This window comes from Prionailurus viverrinus, chromosome B4 (genome assembly GCF_022837055.1).
Source record: "Prionailurus viverrinus isolate Anna chromosome B4, UM_Priviv_1.0, whole genome shotgun sequence".
In the NCBI taxonomy this organism is placed as follows: domain Eukaryota; kingdom Metazoa; phylum Chordata; class Mammalia; order Carnivora; family Felidae; genus Prionailurus; species Prionailurus viverrinus.
This window is the reverse complement of record NC_062567.1, coordinates 52,780,010-52,797,918: the sequence shown is the minus strand read 5'-3', so window position 1 is coordinate 52,797,918 and position 17,909 is coordinate 52,780,010. Positions and strand designations below refer to the sequence as shown.

The following is a 17,909-nucleotide window of genomic DNA, read 5'->3' as shown; positions in this document are numbered from 1 at the left end:
GCACAGAGCCCGATGCAGGGCTTGAACCCACAAACCGTGAGATCATGACCTGAGCCAAAGTTGGACACCCAACCGACTGTGCCACCCAGGCACCCCAAGAGACTGGTTCTTAATAACCATCTCACTTGTGTGTGTGTGTGTGTGTGTGTGTGTATTAGACATAACTGACTTTAAAAAATTTTTTAATTTATTTTTACTTTTGTCCAAATTGTTTATTTAAATTCCAGTTAGTCAGCATGCAATGTAACATCAGTTTCTGCTGTAGAATTTAGTGATTCATCACGAACATCACCTGGTGTTCATCGCAAGTGCCCTTCTTGGTAGCCATCACCCATTTAACCCATCCCCCTGCCACCTCCCATCTCACTTTCCAACTCACTTTCTTTATCAGTACCTTTTTTACATTGGTTTTAAGACATACATATGTGTTCTCTAAATATTGACTTTCTCCCATTTATTCTCTTCTTTTAGGAACTCTTAATACACATGTTTTGAAATTTTTCATACTGTCTTCTCTGTCTCTTTATATTTTCCATCCAGGTCATTATGGGTAGTGTCTTTAGATTTATCTTTCAATGCATTAATTCTTTTTTAAAAAAATTTTTATCCTTTATTTATTTTTGAGAGACAGAAAGAGGCACAGAGTGTGAGCAGGGTAGGGGCAGAGACAGGGGGAGACAGAATCTGAAGCAGGCTCCAGGCTCTGAGCTGTCAGCACACAGCCCGATGTGGGGCTCAAACCCATGAATAGTAAGATCATGAGCTGAGCAGAAGTTGGATGCTTAACTAACTGAGCCACCCAGGTGTCCCATCTCTTTTTGATTCTATAATATCTACTGTTTAATCTTTTCATAAAATGTTTATTTTCAAAGGCTGTCTTTTTCAGTTTCAGAATTTCCACTTGGTTCTTTATTAAATCTGCCTGTTCTTTTTGTGTATGTTTTATTTCATGACTCTGGTTTATGTTGTCAATCTTTAAAAAATTTTTATTCAATTTATTTAAACTAAACACAAACAAACCAACAAACAACGAGTGCATCCATTTCTCCCATCCCCGACCCTTCACCTCTTGTAACCACCAGTCCATTCCCTATATCTATGAGCTTGGGTTTTTTGTATTTTGTTTTTCTTAGGTTCCACATATAAGGTCTCTGTTTGACTTACTTCACTTAGGGTAATGCCCTGGGGATCTCTCCATGTTGTCTCAAATAGCAAGGTTTCATTTTTTATGACTAAATTATATATTATTATGTGTGTGCATGCATGTGTGTGTGTGTGTGTGTGTGTGTGTGTGTGTGAATTACTTTATCCAGTTATCCATTGATATACACTTGAGGTTGTTTTCATACCTTAGCTACTATAAATAATGCTGCAAAGAACATAGAGGTGCATATATTTTTTGAATTAGTGTTTTTGTTTTCTTTGGATAAATACCCAAAGGCAAATTGCTGGGTAGTTCTATTTTTATTTTTATTTATTTATTTTTTTTGAGGAAGCTGTATACTGTCTTCCATAGTGGTTTCACCAATTTATATTTCCACCAACAGTACACAAGAATTTTATTTTCTCCACATTCTCATTAACACTTGTTATTTCTTATCTTTTTGATAATGGCCATTCTAACAGATGTGAAGTGATTTCTTATTCTCGTTTTGATTTCATTTCCCTGACAATTAATGATGTTGAGTATCTTTTCATGTACCTGTTGGCCATCTGTAAGTCTCCTTTGAAAAAATGTATATTCAGATCTTCTGCACATTTTTTAATCAGAAGTTTTTTGTGCTGAGTTTATAAGTTCTTTATATATTTTGGATATTAGCCTCATATTGGATGAATGACTTGCAGATATGCTTTCCCATTTAGTAAATTGCTTTTCATTTTGTTGATGGCTTCCTTTGTTGTGCAGAAGCTTTTTAGTTTGATGTAGTCCCACCAGTTTATTTTTGCTTTTGTTGCTTTAGCTTTAGGTGACAGATTGAAAAAATCATCACCATGACCTATGTCAAGAAGCTTATTAAACTTCTAGGAGTTTCATGGTTTAAATGCAAGTCTTTAATTCGTTATCTGTTATTTTTACGTATGGTGTAACATAGTGGTCCAGTTTTATTTTTTTGCATATAGCTGTTCAATTTTCCCAACACTATTTATTGAAGTGACTGTTCTTTCACCATTATATATTCTTCCTTCCTTTGTTGTAAATTGAACATTTATGCATGGGTTTATTTTTGAGATCTTTATTCTGTTTCTTTGATCTAGGTACTTATTTTCATGCTAATACTATATTGTTTAATTACTCTGTAATATATTTTGAAATCAGAGCATGATGCATCCAGCTTTATTCTTCTTTCTCAAGATTTCCCTGGCTTCTTGGGGTCTTTGATGCTTCTATACAAATTTTAGGATTATTTGTCCTATTCCTGTGAAAAATACCATTAGAATTTGATAGGGATTGCATTGAATTATTATGTTGAAGTACATTCCCTCTTTACCTGCTTTTTGAGAGTTTTTATCATAAATGGATGTTGAATTGTGTTAAATATTTTTTCTGCATCTGTTGAGATGATCGTATGGTTTTTATTCTTCATTTGGTTAATGTGGTGTATCATATTGATTGATTTACAAATGTTGAACTATTCTTGCATCTTCCACCCAGTGATATGCACTTAAGGTTCCTTTGTGTCTTTTCATGACTTGATAAGTCACTTCCTTTTAGTGCTGAATAGTATTCCATTATATGGATATAATACAGTTTCTTTATCCACTCACCTTAGCAATTCATCTTGATTGCTTCCAAATTTTGACAGTTATGAAAGCTGCTGTAAGCATGCCTGTGCAGGTTTCTGTGTGGACATGAATTTTCAGTGCCTTTGGGAAAAACGAAGGAACATGATAACTGGATCTTATCAGAGTATGTTTAATTTTGTAAGAAACCACTAAACTGTCTTCCATAGTGGCTGTACCATTTTGCATTCCTACCAGCAGTGAATGAGAGTATCTGTTGCTCCAAATCCTCACAGGCAGTGTTGTCAGGTTCTGGATTTTGGACATTCTTGTAGATACCTAGTGGTACTTCACTGCTGTTTTAATATGCATTTCCCTAAGGATACACAATGCAAAGCATCTTTTCATATGCTTACCTGCCATCTGTTGAAGTCTTTGGCCCATTTTTTAATCAAGTTGTTCGTTTTCTTATTGAATTTAAAGAGTTCTTTGTATAGTTTCGATAACAGTTCTTTATCGGCTGTGTCTTTTGGGCACTTGTTTCTCCCAGGATATGTTTTGTCTTCTCATTCTCGTGACACTGTCTTTCACAGAGATGTTTTTAGTTTTAATGAATTCCAGCTTATGAATTATATCTTTCAGGGATTATGCCTTTGGTTTTATATCTAAAATGTTATTGCTATAGCCAAGGTCACCTAAGTTTTCTCATTTATATTATAGGAGTTTTATAGTTTTGCATTTTACATTTAAGTTTATGATCCATTTTGAGTTAATTTTTGTGAGGGCCATAAAGTCTGTGTCTAGATTCAACTTTTTACGTGTGGATAGTCACTTGTTTCAGCACCCATTTGTTGAAAACGTTATCTTTGTTATATTGTATTGCCTTCGCTCCTTTGTCAAAGATCAATTGACTGTATTTATGGGGTCTGTTTCTGGGTTCTATGTTCTGTTCCACTGATCTGTCTATTCTTTTGCCAGAACCACATTGTCTTGATTATTGTAGCTTTATAGGGAAGCCTGAAGTTGGGTAGCGTCAGTCCTCCAAGTTTGTTATTCTCCTTCAGTATTTAAGAGCGCCTCGGCGGCTCAGTCAGTTAAACATCTGACTTCTGCTCAGCTCATGATCTCACAGTTCACGGATTTGAGCCCCACATTGGGCTTTGTGCTGACAGCTCAGAGCCTGGAGCCTTTTTCGGATTCTGTCTCCCCTTCTCTCTGCCCCTCTCCTGCTCATGCCCTGTCTCTCTCTGTCTCTCAAAAAAGAATAAATGTTAAAAAAGTTTTAATTCCCATTTTTACCAAAATTATACATGTACATAGTTTTAAAATCAATTAGTGTGGCAAAACTTAACATGGAAAAAAGGAAACTCTTGTCTCACATTTTCTCAAGTAATGTTCTAAGAGATTCATCTTCTCTAGTTGATTTTTCTCCTGTTGTGTTTTACTTTTTTTTTTCCGAGCACAAGTGAAAGATATTAATTTATTGATATATATTTTAAATTTATGCTTCAAAGTACTGTAGAAAAATGTAATTAGTTTAAAATTCCAAGAGAAAGTATGAAATATATGAAAGTCGACTATCTCTTGTATGAAGTCAGCATCATTTCAAAAACTTAGAGCATTTTGACTTTCATATGTTTCTTGTTGGACTTTAAAGCAGTGTGCTTAACTACAATTTTTAACTTTTCAGTTTATCTATTGATTTCTTATGGAAAAATAAACATTTCTCTCTCTTAAAGTGCCATTCACAGCATTTTCCTCCATTCATACTTACACTTTCCTAACCTCTCAATTAAGACTTATCACAGTTAATTTAATAGTCAGTGCTTACTTTACTTTACTGTTCACATCTGAGACAAAAAGTTTATTTTATGAGTATTTGATATCCTGCTCAATTCCTAATTTTTTCCTGTTAAGTTTTCTCCAAAGCAAAGAAAGGCTTTCCACTCAACAGTCACTAATTCATCTCCAGACTCCCATTAGAGCTATAAATCTTTCATTACTCTCAACATGTAAGTCTATCAGAGGCACTTTTTTGTTGTTGATACATTCTTTCAGGAAGTGCCTTTTTCCTTCCACTAGAATCTGATTGATAGGCTTCTGGGCTGCTCTGTAGCTGTTTTCCTGAAGATTTCCTTTACCAGAATTCATTAATTATCTTTTTAAATTGCCAATAGCTGTTTCTTGTTACCTAAATATTGTTTTTCGTTTTGTAGCATCCTAGTCTTACTTAATGAATGCAGTAAGCGATTAATATTACTAAACAAACCATTACAGATCTTAAGAGTTTTCTTCTGTCCCTTGAATGATACTGGTTTCCTGTGAGTTCTTTTATTCTTCCATTTTGTTCTCTCTCATAGTGGAGTCTTTCCTTCAGTATCTTCTGATCTTAGCTATCTGTTCTTGTTTAACAACTGGAAGCTCTATGCAGAGACTGAACCTATCACAGGTAGGCTTTACCCTTGGTTGAGAGGGTAGCAAGGTGGTTTTCTTCTGGGTGATGCCCAAATGTCATTATATGTCTTTTCTCTTGGACCAGTGTCAATATTCTACTTAGGAACTATAAGCTTGACTACCAATATTGTATGAGTTGAAAAGAATCTTCAGTTTCCCCTGGGCTGGGCCAGCTCTGGGCACAGAGTCACTGTTTCTCCCAAGAGGCTCATATTCTCTTCATGCTACCCACAGTGATAATTGACCAGTGCAAGATTTTAGGGTTCAATCTACTTGAATGTTCTAGTGCGCATAATCTCAATAATAACCTTGTTGATTTTTCCAAGACACTCAACTTCTCAGTATTTTCTGCCTTTAGGCACGGGGCACTGCTACCTTTTAGAGCAATGCTCAGCAAATTAGCTTATGCCCTGGTTTCTTTCTATAAGCACTTTGTTTTTCAGAGGTAACTCAGATTTGGGGATTCATTGAAGGTTTTCCTTTTTTGTTTTCAAGGTGGATACAGATCTTTAAAAATATATTTTCTTTCATGTCTAGAGATTTGCTGTAAGAGGCAAGAACTGGACCCTTAGCTTTCCTTATTCTATTCAGTTTAAAACTGAAGCTGAAAATTTAACCCGTTTCATTACCTGCAATTCCCTTTGGATTACTTATCTATGCTTTTGTCCATTTTCATGTCAGTATATCAATATCATCAGACTCTATAGTAGTATCAGTATTGAGCTTCTATATTTCTATTTGTTGAAAATATTTTTCAGAGTCATTCCCTTTTTTAAAGTTTATTTATTTATTTTTGAGGTGGTGGGGGAGAGAGAGAGGGAGAGAAAATTCCAAGCAGGCTCCATGCTGTCAGCACAGAGCCTGATGTGGGGCTTGATCTCACAAACCAGGAGATCATGACCTGAGCTGAAATCAAGGGTCAGATGCTAACTGACTGAGCCCCCCAAGTGCCCCAGTGTCATCATTCCCTTTTTATTTTAGTTATCTTATTTTCATGGTGATGAAATTTCACATCTTGACATAATCAATTTTGTCAGTATTTTCCTTTGTAGAAAGATATTTTGCAAATGGCTGATAAATTCACAGTTGTGAATAAACTTTAAATGTTTATCTTACTTATCTTGAATTTTCTTGTCAAATATGAATCTATTCCCCCTTAAAATTTCAAATTGTTAAGTAGTTAGTTGATATTAATTGCTTAAAATTTCATTGATTTTTGCTTTGTTATCGTATTAAATTTATTTATAAAATGCTGTATTTTTGTTGATACATTTCTCTATTTCATGCCCATATTCATTATATATTTAATCATTTCTATTTTTAATAATTCATTGGCCAATCTCACTTCATTTTCTTCTTTTTTTCAATTTAACAGTTTTCCATTTATATAGTACACAACTTTGTGAGCTAAGTTGTAAAAATCAAAAGATGAATAGGATTTTCACTTGTCTTCAAGGAGGACACAGTCTTGGAGGGTAGAATCAGTCCATACTGGAAGTTCCAAGAAGACTCCTTTGAAAGCTTAACTTGGAAGGAAGGAATGAATAATTTTTAGAAGGAGAAGTCTGAGTCTTGATGCTTAAGCAGAACTTCACCAAGGCAATGAATGGATGAGCCAAAAGGAAACTGTCATTGTAAAAAATGAGGACAGGTGCACGTACAAGGATGGCTGGAGCATAGGGTGAGGGTATAGAAAGAATCTGAGTATGAGGCTGGAAAGATAAGCTGGAGCACTACTCTTTATCATTCTAGTTGCATTTTTTAATGTTAGTAAAATTCAAGCCACCCTTATTAAGCTCTTGATCAGGATAGCATTAAATATATTAGGTGTACCATAAATAAGTATTGAGTTGAATTAAGTTCTTAGATAATGTCATTTGTGGAAGAATGGGGCAGGTAAAAATAATAAAATGGTACACGTAGGCTGGTTCTTTAACATTGACAACAAATTAAGCCTATAGTAAATTCAAGATGTGTGTTCTTTTTCAAAGTTAAAACTCAAGGAAGACTGCCCTCTTCAAGAATAATCAGTCAGCTTTAAGGCAGGGAACACAAAATCAATTTCCCTGATTTTATTGGAGCTGTCTGTAATTCTCATTAGTGTGTAGTCCACTACAAAGATAGGGATAAGTTCTATTAGCCAGCAGAGTGATGTCGAATAGGACCCATTCTGCACAGCAATAAGGAGGAAATGGAAGCAAGAAAGGGAACCGATAGAAGTAGACTAATTGCTCTAGAATGTTGATATGGTGAAATGAAAATCTAGAATCTAGCTTGGGAACCAGTACAAGCATATGGCGAAGTGTCTCATACTAAGTTCTAACCATGTTTAGAACATAGAAGGGAATAATTCGGTGGAGACAGAAAGATTAAATGTTTTAAAGAGGGGAGATCCACTTTAGAACATGAGTTCTTTAGAAAGTATGAAACGGTTTGTCCCAAGACACAGAAAGGAAGAGGGAGCTCTTCTCCCTGTTAGAATTACAATAAGGATAAAATTAGAAGATGTAAAGAAAGACATGTTGAAGATAGATGCAGAGAGCCAGACAGCTTACCCGGATGGCTTTGGTCTAAGTCTATCCACAGGACACCTGCATCAGAATCACCAGGGAGTGAACATCCTGGGTCACTCTCATCAGAATTCCTAAGTACAACTTAGTAGAGTTGGGAGGGAAGAATTTGTGTTGGTCAGGCTGGTCCAGCTCCAGAATATGTTTAAATGTGCTTCCATGGTTTCTTCTAGGATAGAGTGATTCCACTTACAAACCCTGTTACCTCTTTTCTGTTTGTCAGGGCCTAGACAAATTTGCTAAAACAGGCTGCTGAATCAAGGACATGAGGAAAACTTGGGCAATTTTCCTCCTTTGGGAAAATTGCTTAAGGAATACTCCTTTCTTGGCAGGCAGAGTTAATGACACTGATTGCACATAAAATCCTGTGGATTTATTTACTCAGAATTTTAATTTCACGTGTTTATGATGAAGCCTGCCAACATGTTATGGCTCCATTCTATTCTTAGATGCTTCTGCTCTACCTGCACATAACGTGAGATGAGTGACTGCCCTGTGTGAAAGAAAACAAAAGTGGCAAGACCCTAGTGTAGTTCATTGTCTTTTTTCTCTTTTTATACTTGATCTATGTCAACAACCTCCTAACTGCTCTCCAAGTCACCAGCCTCTTCCTTACCCAGATCACCAGAGTTACCTTTTTTAACACAGACTGACAACTACACAAATGATGAAATATTTGTAATGCAAATAGTAAGTGCTGTGAGTACTCACTGCTGTAAAGTTTCCCCATCGCTGCAGAATGAAGTCCAAACAAATTAGAGACACATGAGGTTTTTTGCAACATGTCTTATCTTCAACCACTACCTCTACCATTCCCATCTCCCACCTTCCAGGGAAACAGAATCCTCATTATTGTGTCAGTACACTTTTACCCTTGCCTGTGACCAAAGTGTTTCTTCTAGTTTAGTTGCTATTCTTCATGTTGTTCCCCACAGGAGGTGTGGGACTCAGTGTCATCCCCTGTCTGTAGCTTTCTCAGGCTCCACTCCTCTCCCAAGGCAGGATTAATTATTTTTTCATCTGTATTCCACAGTACTTTATACAAATATCAACTGTTCCATTTAGCACATTATGTTGCACTCATTTATATTTTTGTTCCTGCAATTGGACTTGAATTTTTTGAGAACAAAAATTGGGTCATTAAATTTTTAACTCCCCAGTACCTGACCCATAGGATGTATACCATCAATTTTAGTTGAATGCACTTGAACCAGAGATCTTCTCTTTATCGAACCCAAACTGAAAGAACATAGGGAAAAAGAGTTCTTTGGAGCAAGCAATGTGGTCAACTCTGTCAGCATCATTTGATAGTAGTAACGAGTCTTTTTTTCAGTGTAAAATTATAGTTATAATATTTCAGTTAATCTGAATACTTCTACTACCATAGAATTTCAATGGGAAGAAGTATCTTCAAGGTGGTTCCTTTGATTTGCAGATGAGGAAACCAGTCCTGTGCTTATATCAGATTGGACAAGTAGTTTTTATCCAAATCCTATCCAATAACCAAAACCCTTTGTGAATTTATGAGTATTAAACCATTTTTACATTCCAGGCAAAAAATTCTGGGAGAACAAAATATACACTGCATTTTAGTTCAGAGGGAATTCTGGTAAGGAATCTTAATCAGAATTTAAGATATTAGGTTTGGCAGAAGCCAAGCAACTTGATGAGAGATAATTGGTAAGACGAAGGAAGATTTTAATTTTTAAAAATTTTTTATTTATTTTTGAGAGAGAGAGAGAGAGAGAGAGAGAGAGAGAGAGAGACAGACAGACAGACAGAATGTGAGTGGGGGAGGGACAGAGAGAGGGGGGGACACAGAATTCAAAGCAGGCTCCAAGCTCCATCCACACTGTCAGCACAGAGCCCAACCTGGAGCTCGAACTGTGAGATCATGACCTGAGCTGAAGTCAGATGGTTAACCGATTAAGCCACCCAGGCACCCAGATCAAGGAGGATTTTAAATACAAGTGAAGCATTTTTCATCGTTTTCATGTCCTCTGCCTCCCTCCTGCCGAGATAATGTGAACTATCAGGGCCATCAGAAGAATAGAGTGGGTTTTGATGAGTTCCTTTTCTTCAGGTTTAATTGACTTCTTCTCTTTAATAGGTTTCAGAATCTGCTGTGGTCCAGGAAGACATTTGTGGACAACATGAAAATCTATAACCACAGTTACATCTACATGCCTGCTTTTTCTATGAAAACAGGAACAGAGCCATCCCTCCGGGTTTATTATACACTGTCAGATGTTGGTGCCAATCAAACAGTGCTCTTTGCCAACCCCAACTTTCTGCGTAGCATTGGAAAGTTCTGGAAGAGTAGGGGAATCCATGCCAAGCGCCTGTCCACAGGACTTTTTTTGGTGAGTGCAGCTCTGGGCCTCTGTGAAGAGGTAGCCATCTATGGTTTCTGGCCCTTCTCTGTGAATATGCATGAACAGCCCATCAGCCACCACTACTATGATAATGTCTTGCCCTTTTCTGGCTTCCATGCCATGCCAGAAGAATTTCTCCAGCTCTGGTATCTTCATAAAATTGGTGCACTGAGAATGCAGCTAGACCCATGTGAAGACACTCCACTCCAGCCCACTTCCTAGGGACCATGGGAAAAGAAAGAACTGAGCCAGGGTATTTTTGTTAGATTTTTTACATGACTCCAAAAGGAAATGGTCAAGTCGTTTCATGGATTCACATGGGCCACTTGGAAAAACAAAACAAAACAAAACAACTACAAACCCCCAAGAGAAACTCTACTTTGATGATGGCTTGGAAGACAAACAAGAAATGAAACATCCTATGAAATATTTTGTAGCAGATTGTGGATTTGCAACTAGTAACACGCTGATGGAGTATGGAATAATGTTGGTGAAACACATTTACATGGTTCTGATCTAGAAGGTGCAGTTCACAAACAAAACAGAACTCTAGCTGCTGAGGCTGAGCAATTAATCAAGGTAGAGTAAAGGAAATGCCAGGGCAAAGTGTTACTGATTATCAACACAATCTGGATTAAAAAAAACCTGTCGTATATTAGAGAACATAGGTTTTTAAAAAATTAATATTTATTTTTGCCCTATTGAGGGGCAGTGAGTGGGTGATGAGGTAGATTAAAAAAAAAACCTTACTGAGTAATAAAGATACGAAACACTACAGCTAATTATTGTGATTTGTTGAACCAAGTCTATGTTAACTTTAGTCTCCTTCCATTTAAAAAATGTTAAATAAGAATTGCTTCCTCTCCTTTTGTCAAATCTACTTAGACAATGTGAATGAAGCATTGTAGAATTTAGACTGTGTTGGTTCATAGTCTGGATAATGTGAGATACTTTCTCTCCTCAGAATTGAGGGCATAAACTCCATTTTAGGCCTGCATTATTTAAGCCTATTTGTATTATTATGTTATTTCAGTGCAAAAAGTCTGCAAATATGAGTGCATTATTTATTTGCAAATTGGCATAATCGTCTTCCTAATTTAATGCTCAGAGATGAAGTAAAGCACAATGATGTAAGGTTTAGTCTGGAAACAGACTGGAGGGCACATCCCTTTTCTATCTACCATTGTATATTATTCACTCCAAGATACATGCAAACAAAACATGCATATATTTATGTACACACACACACATACACACAGATAAACAAAGCTCATTCCCATACAAGTAGGAAAGCTGAACCCACATGACCTAGTATGGCAAAATCTGTACCATTGTCAAAGAGCTACAAATGTATATTATGAACTACCCACCTCACCTTGATAAAAGACAGGCCGGCTTACTGCTGCTTCTCATAGTGCTCACACCAGCGTCACCCCCAAATGCTTACCCCAAATGAGCAGAATTGTTTTACTCATTCTGACTCTCCCTAACATCTCATGAATGGACCTTGTGTTGAGGGTGGTGACACAAGGCATGATTCATACAAGTAAAGGGATGTGAATTGGTAGATGTTGATTCCCCTGGTACTAGCAGGTAAGGCTACTCCGAAAGCTTTTTACATCAGCTTTCACACTGCAAACAAACTCTACTGACAGATTACAAGCAGCCAAATGTGTTTACATGTAAGAGGAAGATAAAAGAGGCCTCTCGTTGTCTTTGTGCTTTGGAATGCCTTAATCTAAAGGGAGACACTAGAAATCATTCTTTTCATTCTTTTAAATGTCACCAGAATGTAAGCAAACTATGCCAAAAAGTTCTGCTTCATTTTTAATGGTAGAGACTTAGTATACCACATAAATTAAAACAGGTGACAGTTTTTGGTGGGTTAATTTAAAAGATACTGAGTCAACGAAGCCCTTGGAAAAATTCAACATCATTGGAATAGGCAATTTCTAAATAAGAGTAAATATTGAGGTTATTATAGAAATCAGCTGTTAAAAAATGACTGGTTGACATAACACAGATTATACTGATATTTGGAAAGTTAAGAATTTGAGAGTATTGATATCTTGTAGAACTAACTGATTTGCTATTTTGATTCTATATTGCTGCAAAGAGGTAATGAGACTGTACTATGAGTGAGTTATAGTAAATATGCACTATATGTGAAACCCTAAACCTATTTCCTCTTTAGACCTATTAGTATTTAATAATTACCATAGAAAGGAATACATTTGTACCTATACACTTCATCAAAGGTAAAAGGGCTAATGAAAAACATATATGTCACACGAATTAGTACTTTAACTGATGAAATTGTTAAAATGTAATTAATGAGCTCCCTAAAACCCATACGTCACAGTTCCACTGAAACTGCTATTTGGAAATTTCACATCTTGTTATGATTTCTGGGATAGATTTATATAATATAGTGTGCAATTTTTAGTCTATACATTTGTGGCTTTGGAAAGGCAAACAGAAATGGCCTGAGATGATAATGTTTATTTAGACCAGTACTTCTCAACTGGGGTAATTCCCCTCCCCTATCTGGTGACATTTGGCAAGGTCTAGAAACATTTTTGATTGTCATGATTTGGAAGGTGCTACTGGCATCTACTGGACAGAGGCCAGGGATCCCACTAAACATTCTACAGTGCAGAGGTCAGCCCCCCACAGCAAAACTTTCCCATTCTAGAACATTAATAGTGTCAATGTTGAAAATGCTGGATTAGACCAAAAGAATACTTTGACTGCCCCAACTTTTCTTCACTTAAGGATACATATACATGCTCACATCATTCAAAGTATGACTACCATTGAACGAGAATGTTTTCTTAGAGCAGATTGCAGTTGGCATTATTTTATACTGACAATGCACAGGTATGCCATCCATATTCCCTTTCTTGTGGTTAGATAGATGTATCTAAACTTAGAAATTGTGTGTGTGTGTGTGTGTGTGTGTGTGGATAGGGGCATTATAGCATAGGCTATACATATCTGTCCTTCTTGAAATACATGTGTCCCTAAGTGAGGATCTCTCCAGAATTATCTTGCAGAATAGTCTGGAATACTCTATTACTATTAAGAAGTTGAATTCTAAGCACCTATTATTTTATCTGAAACTGAGAACTTCAGAATTGGACCTCATACTTTGCCAGATTTGGTCAATGACATTTTAATACTGCTTACCCTTAAGGTTAGCTGAGAAGATATTCAGGTTATAGTAGACACAGTCAGTAAGAAAATATTTCATCACTTTCAATGCATCTGCCAAAAGAGGGAGTCAACCTCTCTAATCTTTAAATTGCTTTTTATTGACAAAAACTAGGTTGCTCCATGGGGGCAAGAGAGGGGGCGAAGAGACTGAAAATGGGTACCTGATACGAGTTTTTAACTTTTATCAGCTCCAGTTTGAGAATTACACTGATGCTAAGGATCATGAGTAAGGGTGACCTCCATTTAATTTTAATCACATGTTAGCAAAATTAAGATGGGTGAAGGATTAAGTCATTCTCCAAGATAGAAAAGCGATTTTTATATGAAATATTTTTATATGGAAGAGGACAGTGGATACATATGCTTTATATATAGTATTTGACCAACAGTTTATATAACATTGTGCATCTGAACTGCAACTAACACATGAAGTTAAGGAGTGCCCCTGGGATTTTGCTTCCATATAGTTCACTGTTATTTTAACAAGGTAAATATTCCAAAATGATACAAATGACCCCAAAAGGCAGATGTTCAGACAATACCTATTGGAGTTTTTGATGTCTCATGACCTTCTCTTGGCTACAGACTTTCTTTAGGATACATATAACTTATACCTGGAGCAATGGGCAACACAGTTTAACAATCTACATGGAAAATAATGGAAGAAATCCCAGGATTCTGAATTTGACAAAAATATTCTCAGTCAGAAGCTCTACAGAAGTGTTATAGACTATTCCAAATAGAAAAAAAAAATCAATGACGTTTCTTCTTGTTACCTACTATCATAGTTTTGTAATTTTATTATATATAGCTTTCCATTTCTTTGTTTGAAAAATCAGCCATGTGTAATTTTAATTTTTATATTTAAAAATATTGACTTTGTGAAAATTTTAACCGACAAATCCTTGTTAGGTGAGACCTAAAAGGTCACAGTTCGCCAAAAACTTTAGGGAATTCTTATTCCTATGAAAATTTTCCCACCAGAACCAGGTAATGATATCTGCTCTGTTTAGAGTTCCAGAGATCAAGAGCTGTAAAGACTTTTGTGAGAACCTGAGGGAAAATATGGGGAGGAGTAAGGACTGAGTGCAGTACTGTGCTTTTTATTTCTTCATCTTCCCAGGGTAGAGGCTGACTCTCAGACTCTGACTTTTAGTGAGCACGCATCAAGAAACAGCTACAAGACACCTGAAACTTAGATCAAGCCCCCAGCAAAGTGTGTAGTAACTATAACTAAACATGACCAGCAATTTTAGCAGTTTAAATCCCCCGTGTGCCAGGGAGAGGATGAGGCAAGTGGAGAGGAGGAGACAACCCTACTCCCAAGCTTTCAGTACATAAGTCAGAGAAGTCTCTGCCCTTGACCTTGGCTTTCCAGCACTGTCTATTTCTGCTGACTACCAGGGAGGCTGGCTTGTCTCTGGGGTCAAGCTTGTAGTCTTGTGACTGGAGAATTGGTGTGGAAATTTGCTAAGATGCTTGAAATTTTACACTGCTGTAAACAGTTTTTTTTTCCTCTTAAACTTGTGCTCTCTAAATTTGGGTGTCCTGTGACAGAATTCTAGTCACCCTGACCTAATTATGGCCCTGTCAGTGATTATTAAAAATGGAGCTTTTTTTCTCCATGCAGATGACTTTTCTAAGTTCTTGAAGCCAGGGAGATATCAAGAATAGCTGACCCTTGAATGACACGGGGGTGAACTGCATGGGTCTGCTTATACATGGATTTTTTCTAACATAGTACAGTACTATAAATGTATTTTCCTTATGATTTTCTTAATATTTTCTTTTCTGTAGCTTACTTTATTGTAAGAAAACAGTATATAATGCAAATAACATAAAGTATGTGTTAATCGACTGTTAATGTTGTTGGTAAGGCTTCTGGTAAATAATAGGCTATTAGTAGTTATGTTTTGGGGCAGTCAAAAGCTGTATGCAGATTTTTGACTGCACGGCAGGGTTGGGACCCCCAATCCCACATTGTTCAGGGGTCAACTATTTTCCACCGGTTCTTGTATAGTTTCTTTAAAAGCCCTGGACACTGATCCAAAAGAATCCAGAAGCTTAGAATGTTTGTTTGCGACTCCTAACTGTGAAGGCAGAATATTTAGGTTGAACACTATTAAGAGTCCTATTTTGTAAGAAGAAAGACACTTAACATGAAGCTACAATTGCTGTAGCCTTTTTCCTTCCTATCATAAGAAAATGGATACTACTGGCTTACCCTCAGCCAAGAATTGACCCTCAGTCTCTTGCAGTTTTTACATACATCCTAGAGGTGAGGGATCGAAAGAGATGTGTGGAAGGAAGGCTCATTCAAACATAACACGGCCTCTGCTCATCATCACAATACGGAAGAAGTACATATTTCTGTTAAAGCCCATGGCTATAACTTTTTTAAAGCACAAGAGAGGAATTATATTTTATGGTCACTTGTTTGCCCACCTCCTGTGTGTTCTTATTGATCCCTACATTGTGCTAAAATCCCTTCTAACTTTGCTTTTCTGTTAAAGCTGTAGGATATAATCAATGATGCAAAGCTGCCTGGGAGTTTTATAGAGTAATATTCAAATATATTGATCATGTCTCTTTCTGCTTCTACATAATTAGATTTTCTCCAGTTATTTGTCATTTTAAAAGTGTATGTGTCACATGATACCAGTAAACATCTAAGAAATGTGATTTTTATCCAGGGCAGAGAAATTGGGAGTCAGATGTGTCTGTTTTTCTCTGCATAGGAAGCGAAATGGAAAATTGTAATAAAGAAGGGTTTAACCAAAATGAAAAAGAGAAAGAGGAAATCAGGATTTTAATTGTGAAGGACCACTGACAGGGATCTTAGTCTGAAGCTAAGCCCAGAGCACAGAGGCTGTTGTCCTTGAGCGCAGTCCCAAGAATAGAACCTTCCAAAACCTTTTAAAGGAAATATATTGTTATGCAGTAATTATGGCTCATGATGAAAAGACTCTAGAAGAAGCAGTGTGAGAACCAGGTTGTGAGACACTTAGGGAAGAAGATGGAAGAGTGGCACCTGTTTACCTACTTGGACCCTTCTGCCCCTCTTCGAGTTACGCTTTCCTTGGTGTCTATGTTGGGATATACAAATGCTGCCATCTTCATATCCCCTTTTTACCTCCACTTTGACACATATGCAAGATTATTATTTAGGTCTCCTGTCATGATGAGGCAGCAATGGTAGGAAGTGAAGGTGACCCTTTGAAACATGGTCACCATATGCATGGTGAGAGAAAGATTTAGATGCATTTTCTCCTCTCTGTTTTAGTGTAAACACACACACACACACACACACACACACACGCACACACACACCCTGCATTATTTATGCCCATTGAAAAGAGAAAAATGTCTGGCTAGGTGGGGGTGGCAGAGGGTGCCTTAACTTTTTCTGGCTTGGCTCCCACTTCCTTTTGTATTTCCTTCATGTACCTGTCTCTTTAGAGGTGTAGCCATGTCTGTTCCAAGTTGTATCTTTACCATCAGCAAGAACTCTTATAACTGTAGTGAATGTGACTATTTTATATAAATGCACAATAGTATATAGGCCTTGGAGATGTCTGATAACTGTATGTAAATATCTTTTGTTGAAGTAGTAGAACCTTCTCATAAAGAGCTCCTTAGGTGATAGCTACAGGAGAACTAAGATGATTAGATTCAAATATGTGTTTCTCCAGCAAATACTAGCTTTCATGGAAGCAAGGAAACAATTTGTTTCTGTTTCTCATTCACTCTTAAGCACCAATTCTTTGGGCTTTCTTGTCCGTAAGTTACTATAGATATCCCTCTCATACAGGATTCACAATTTGTAGTGATTGATGGTCACAGGGGTACATCAGAGTCAGACACTAGAGGGAAGGGGAGAGAACAGACAAGTAGAAGCTCCATTGAAAAGCTTGTTTAATTTTTTAAAAGTCTAGAACATTATTAGAACTCTACCACACAGCATAGTTGGTCTAAAAAGTTTTGAAAAAGTTTATTGCTGGTCTCAAGTTGACTATTGCACCTTATATATCCTTCCACATATGTGAAAACTGTTTTTCAAGAGCAAATTTGCAGGGGCGCCTAGGTAGTTCAGTCAGTTAAGTGTTCAACTCTTGATTTCGGCTCAGGTCATGATCTCACAGTTCGTGAGTTCGAGCCATACATCAGGCTCTGTACTGATGGCACAGAGCCTGCTTGGGATTCTCTCTCTCTCCCTTTCGCTCTCTCTCTCTCTCTTTCTGCCCCTTCTCCTTCTCTCTTTCTCTATCTCTCTAAAAATAAATAAATAAACTTAAAAAACTAGCATATTTGCAGATTGAAAGTAAGAGAAAAATAGAAATTCAAATATTCTTTCTCATACAGTGTAGCTTGATTACTGGTCCATGGGGGCAATAATTCTGGAAAAGATCTTAGATTAGACTATAAAACTGAAATAATCTTTGAAGTATACATGGAATTACTTTTTCCTAATGAAGCTAAATTCTGTTGGCAGGAGGTGTGGGGAAAATCAATGCTCTTCATTTCTTCTTTAAGTTTAATATAAAATGTAGCAGGTAAGAAAAAACTTTAACTT

The 17,909-nt window shown here is 36.8% G+C and overlaps 1 protein-coding gene across 1 annotated transcript in view; it reads left to right on the top strand.

Moving 5' to 3' along the window:
* The window catches only part of ST8SIA1 (ST8 alpha-N-acetyl-neuraminide alpha-2,8-sialyltransferase 1), a 150,825-nt gene extending 133,331 nt beyond the window's left edge, over positions 1-17,494 (top strand). Inside the window, exon 5 of the mRNA XM_047868417.1 lies at positions 9,856-17,494. Within this exon, the coding sequence (XP_047724373.1) occupies positions 9,856-10,342 (487 nt within the window). The 3' untranslated portion in view covers positions 10,343-17,494. The remainder of the gene's footprint in view (positions 1-9,855) is intronic.
* Positions 17,495-17,909: the final 415 nt, after the last annotated feature.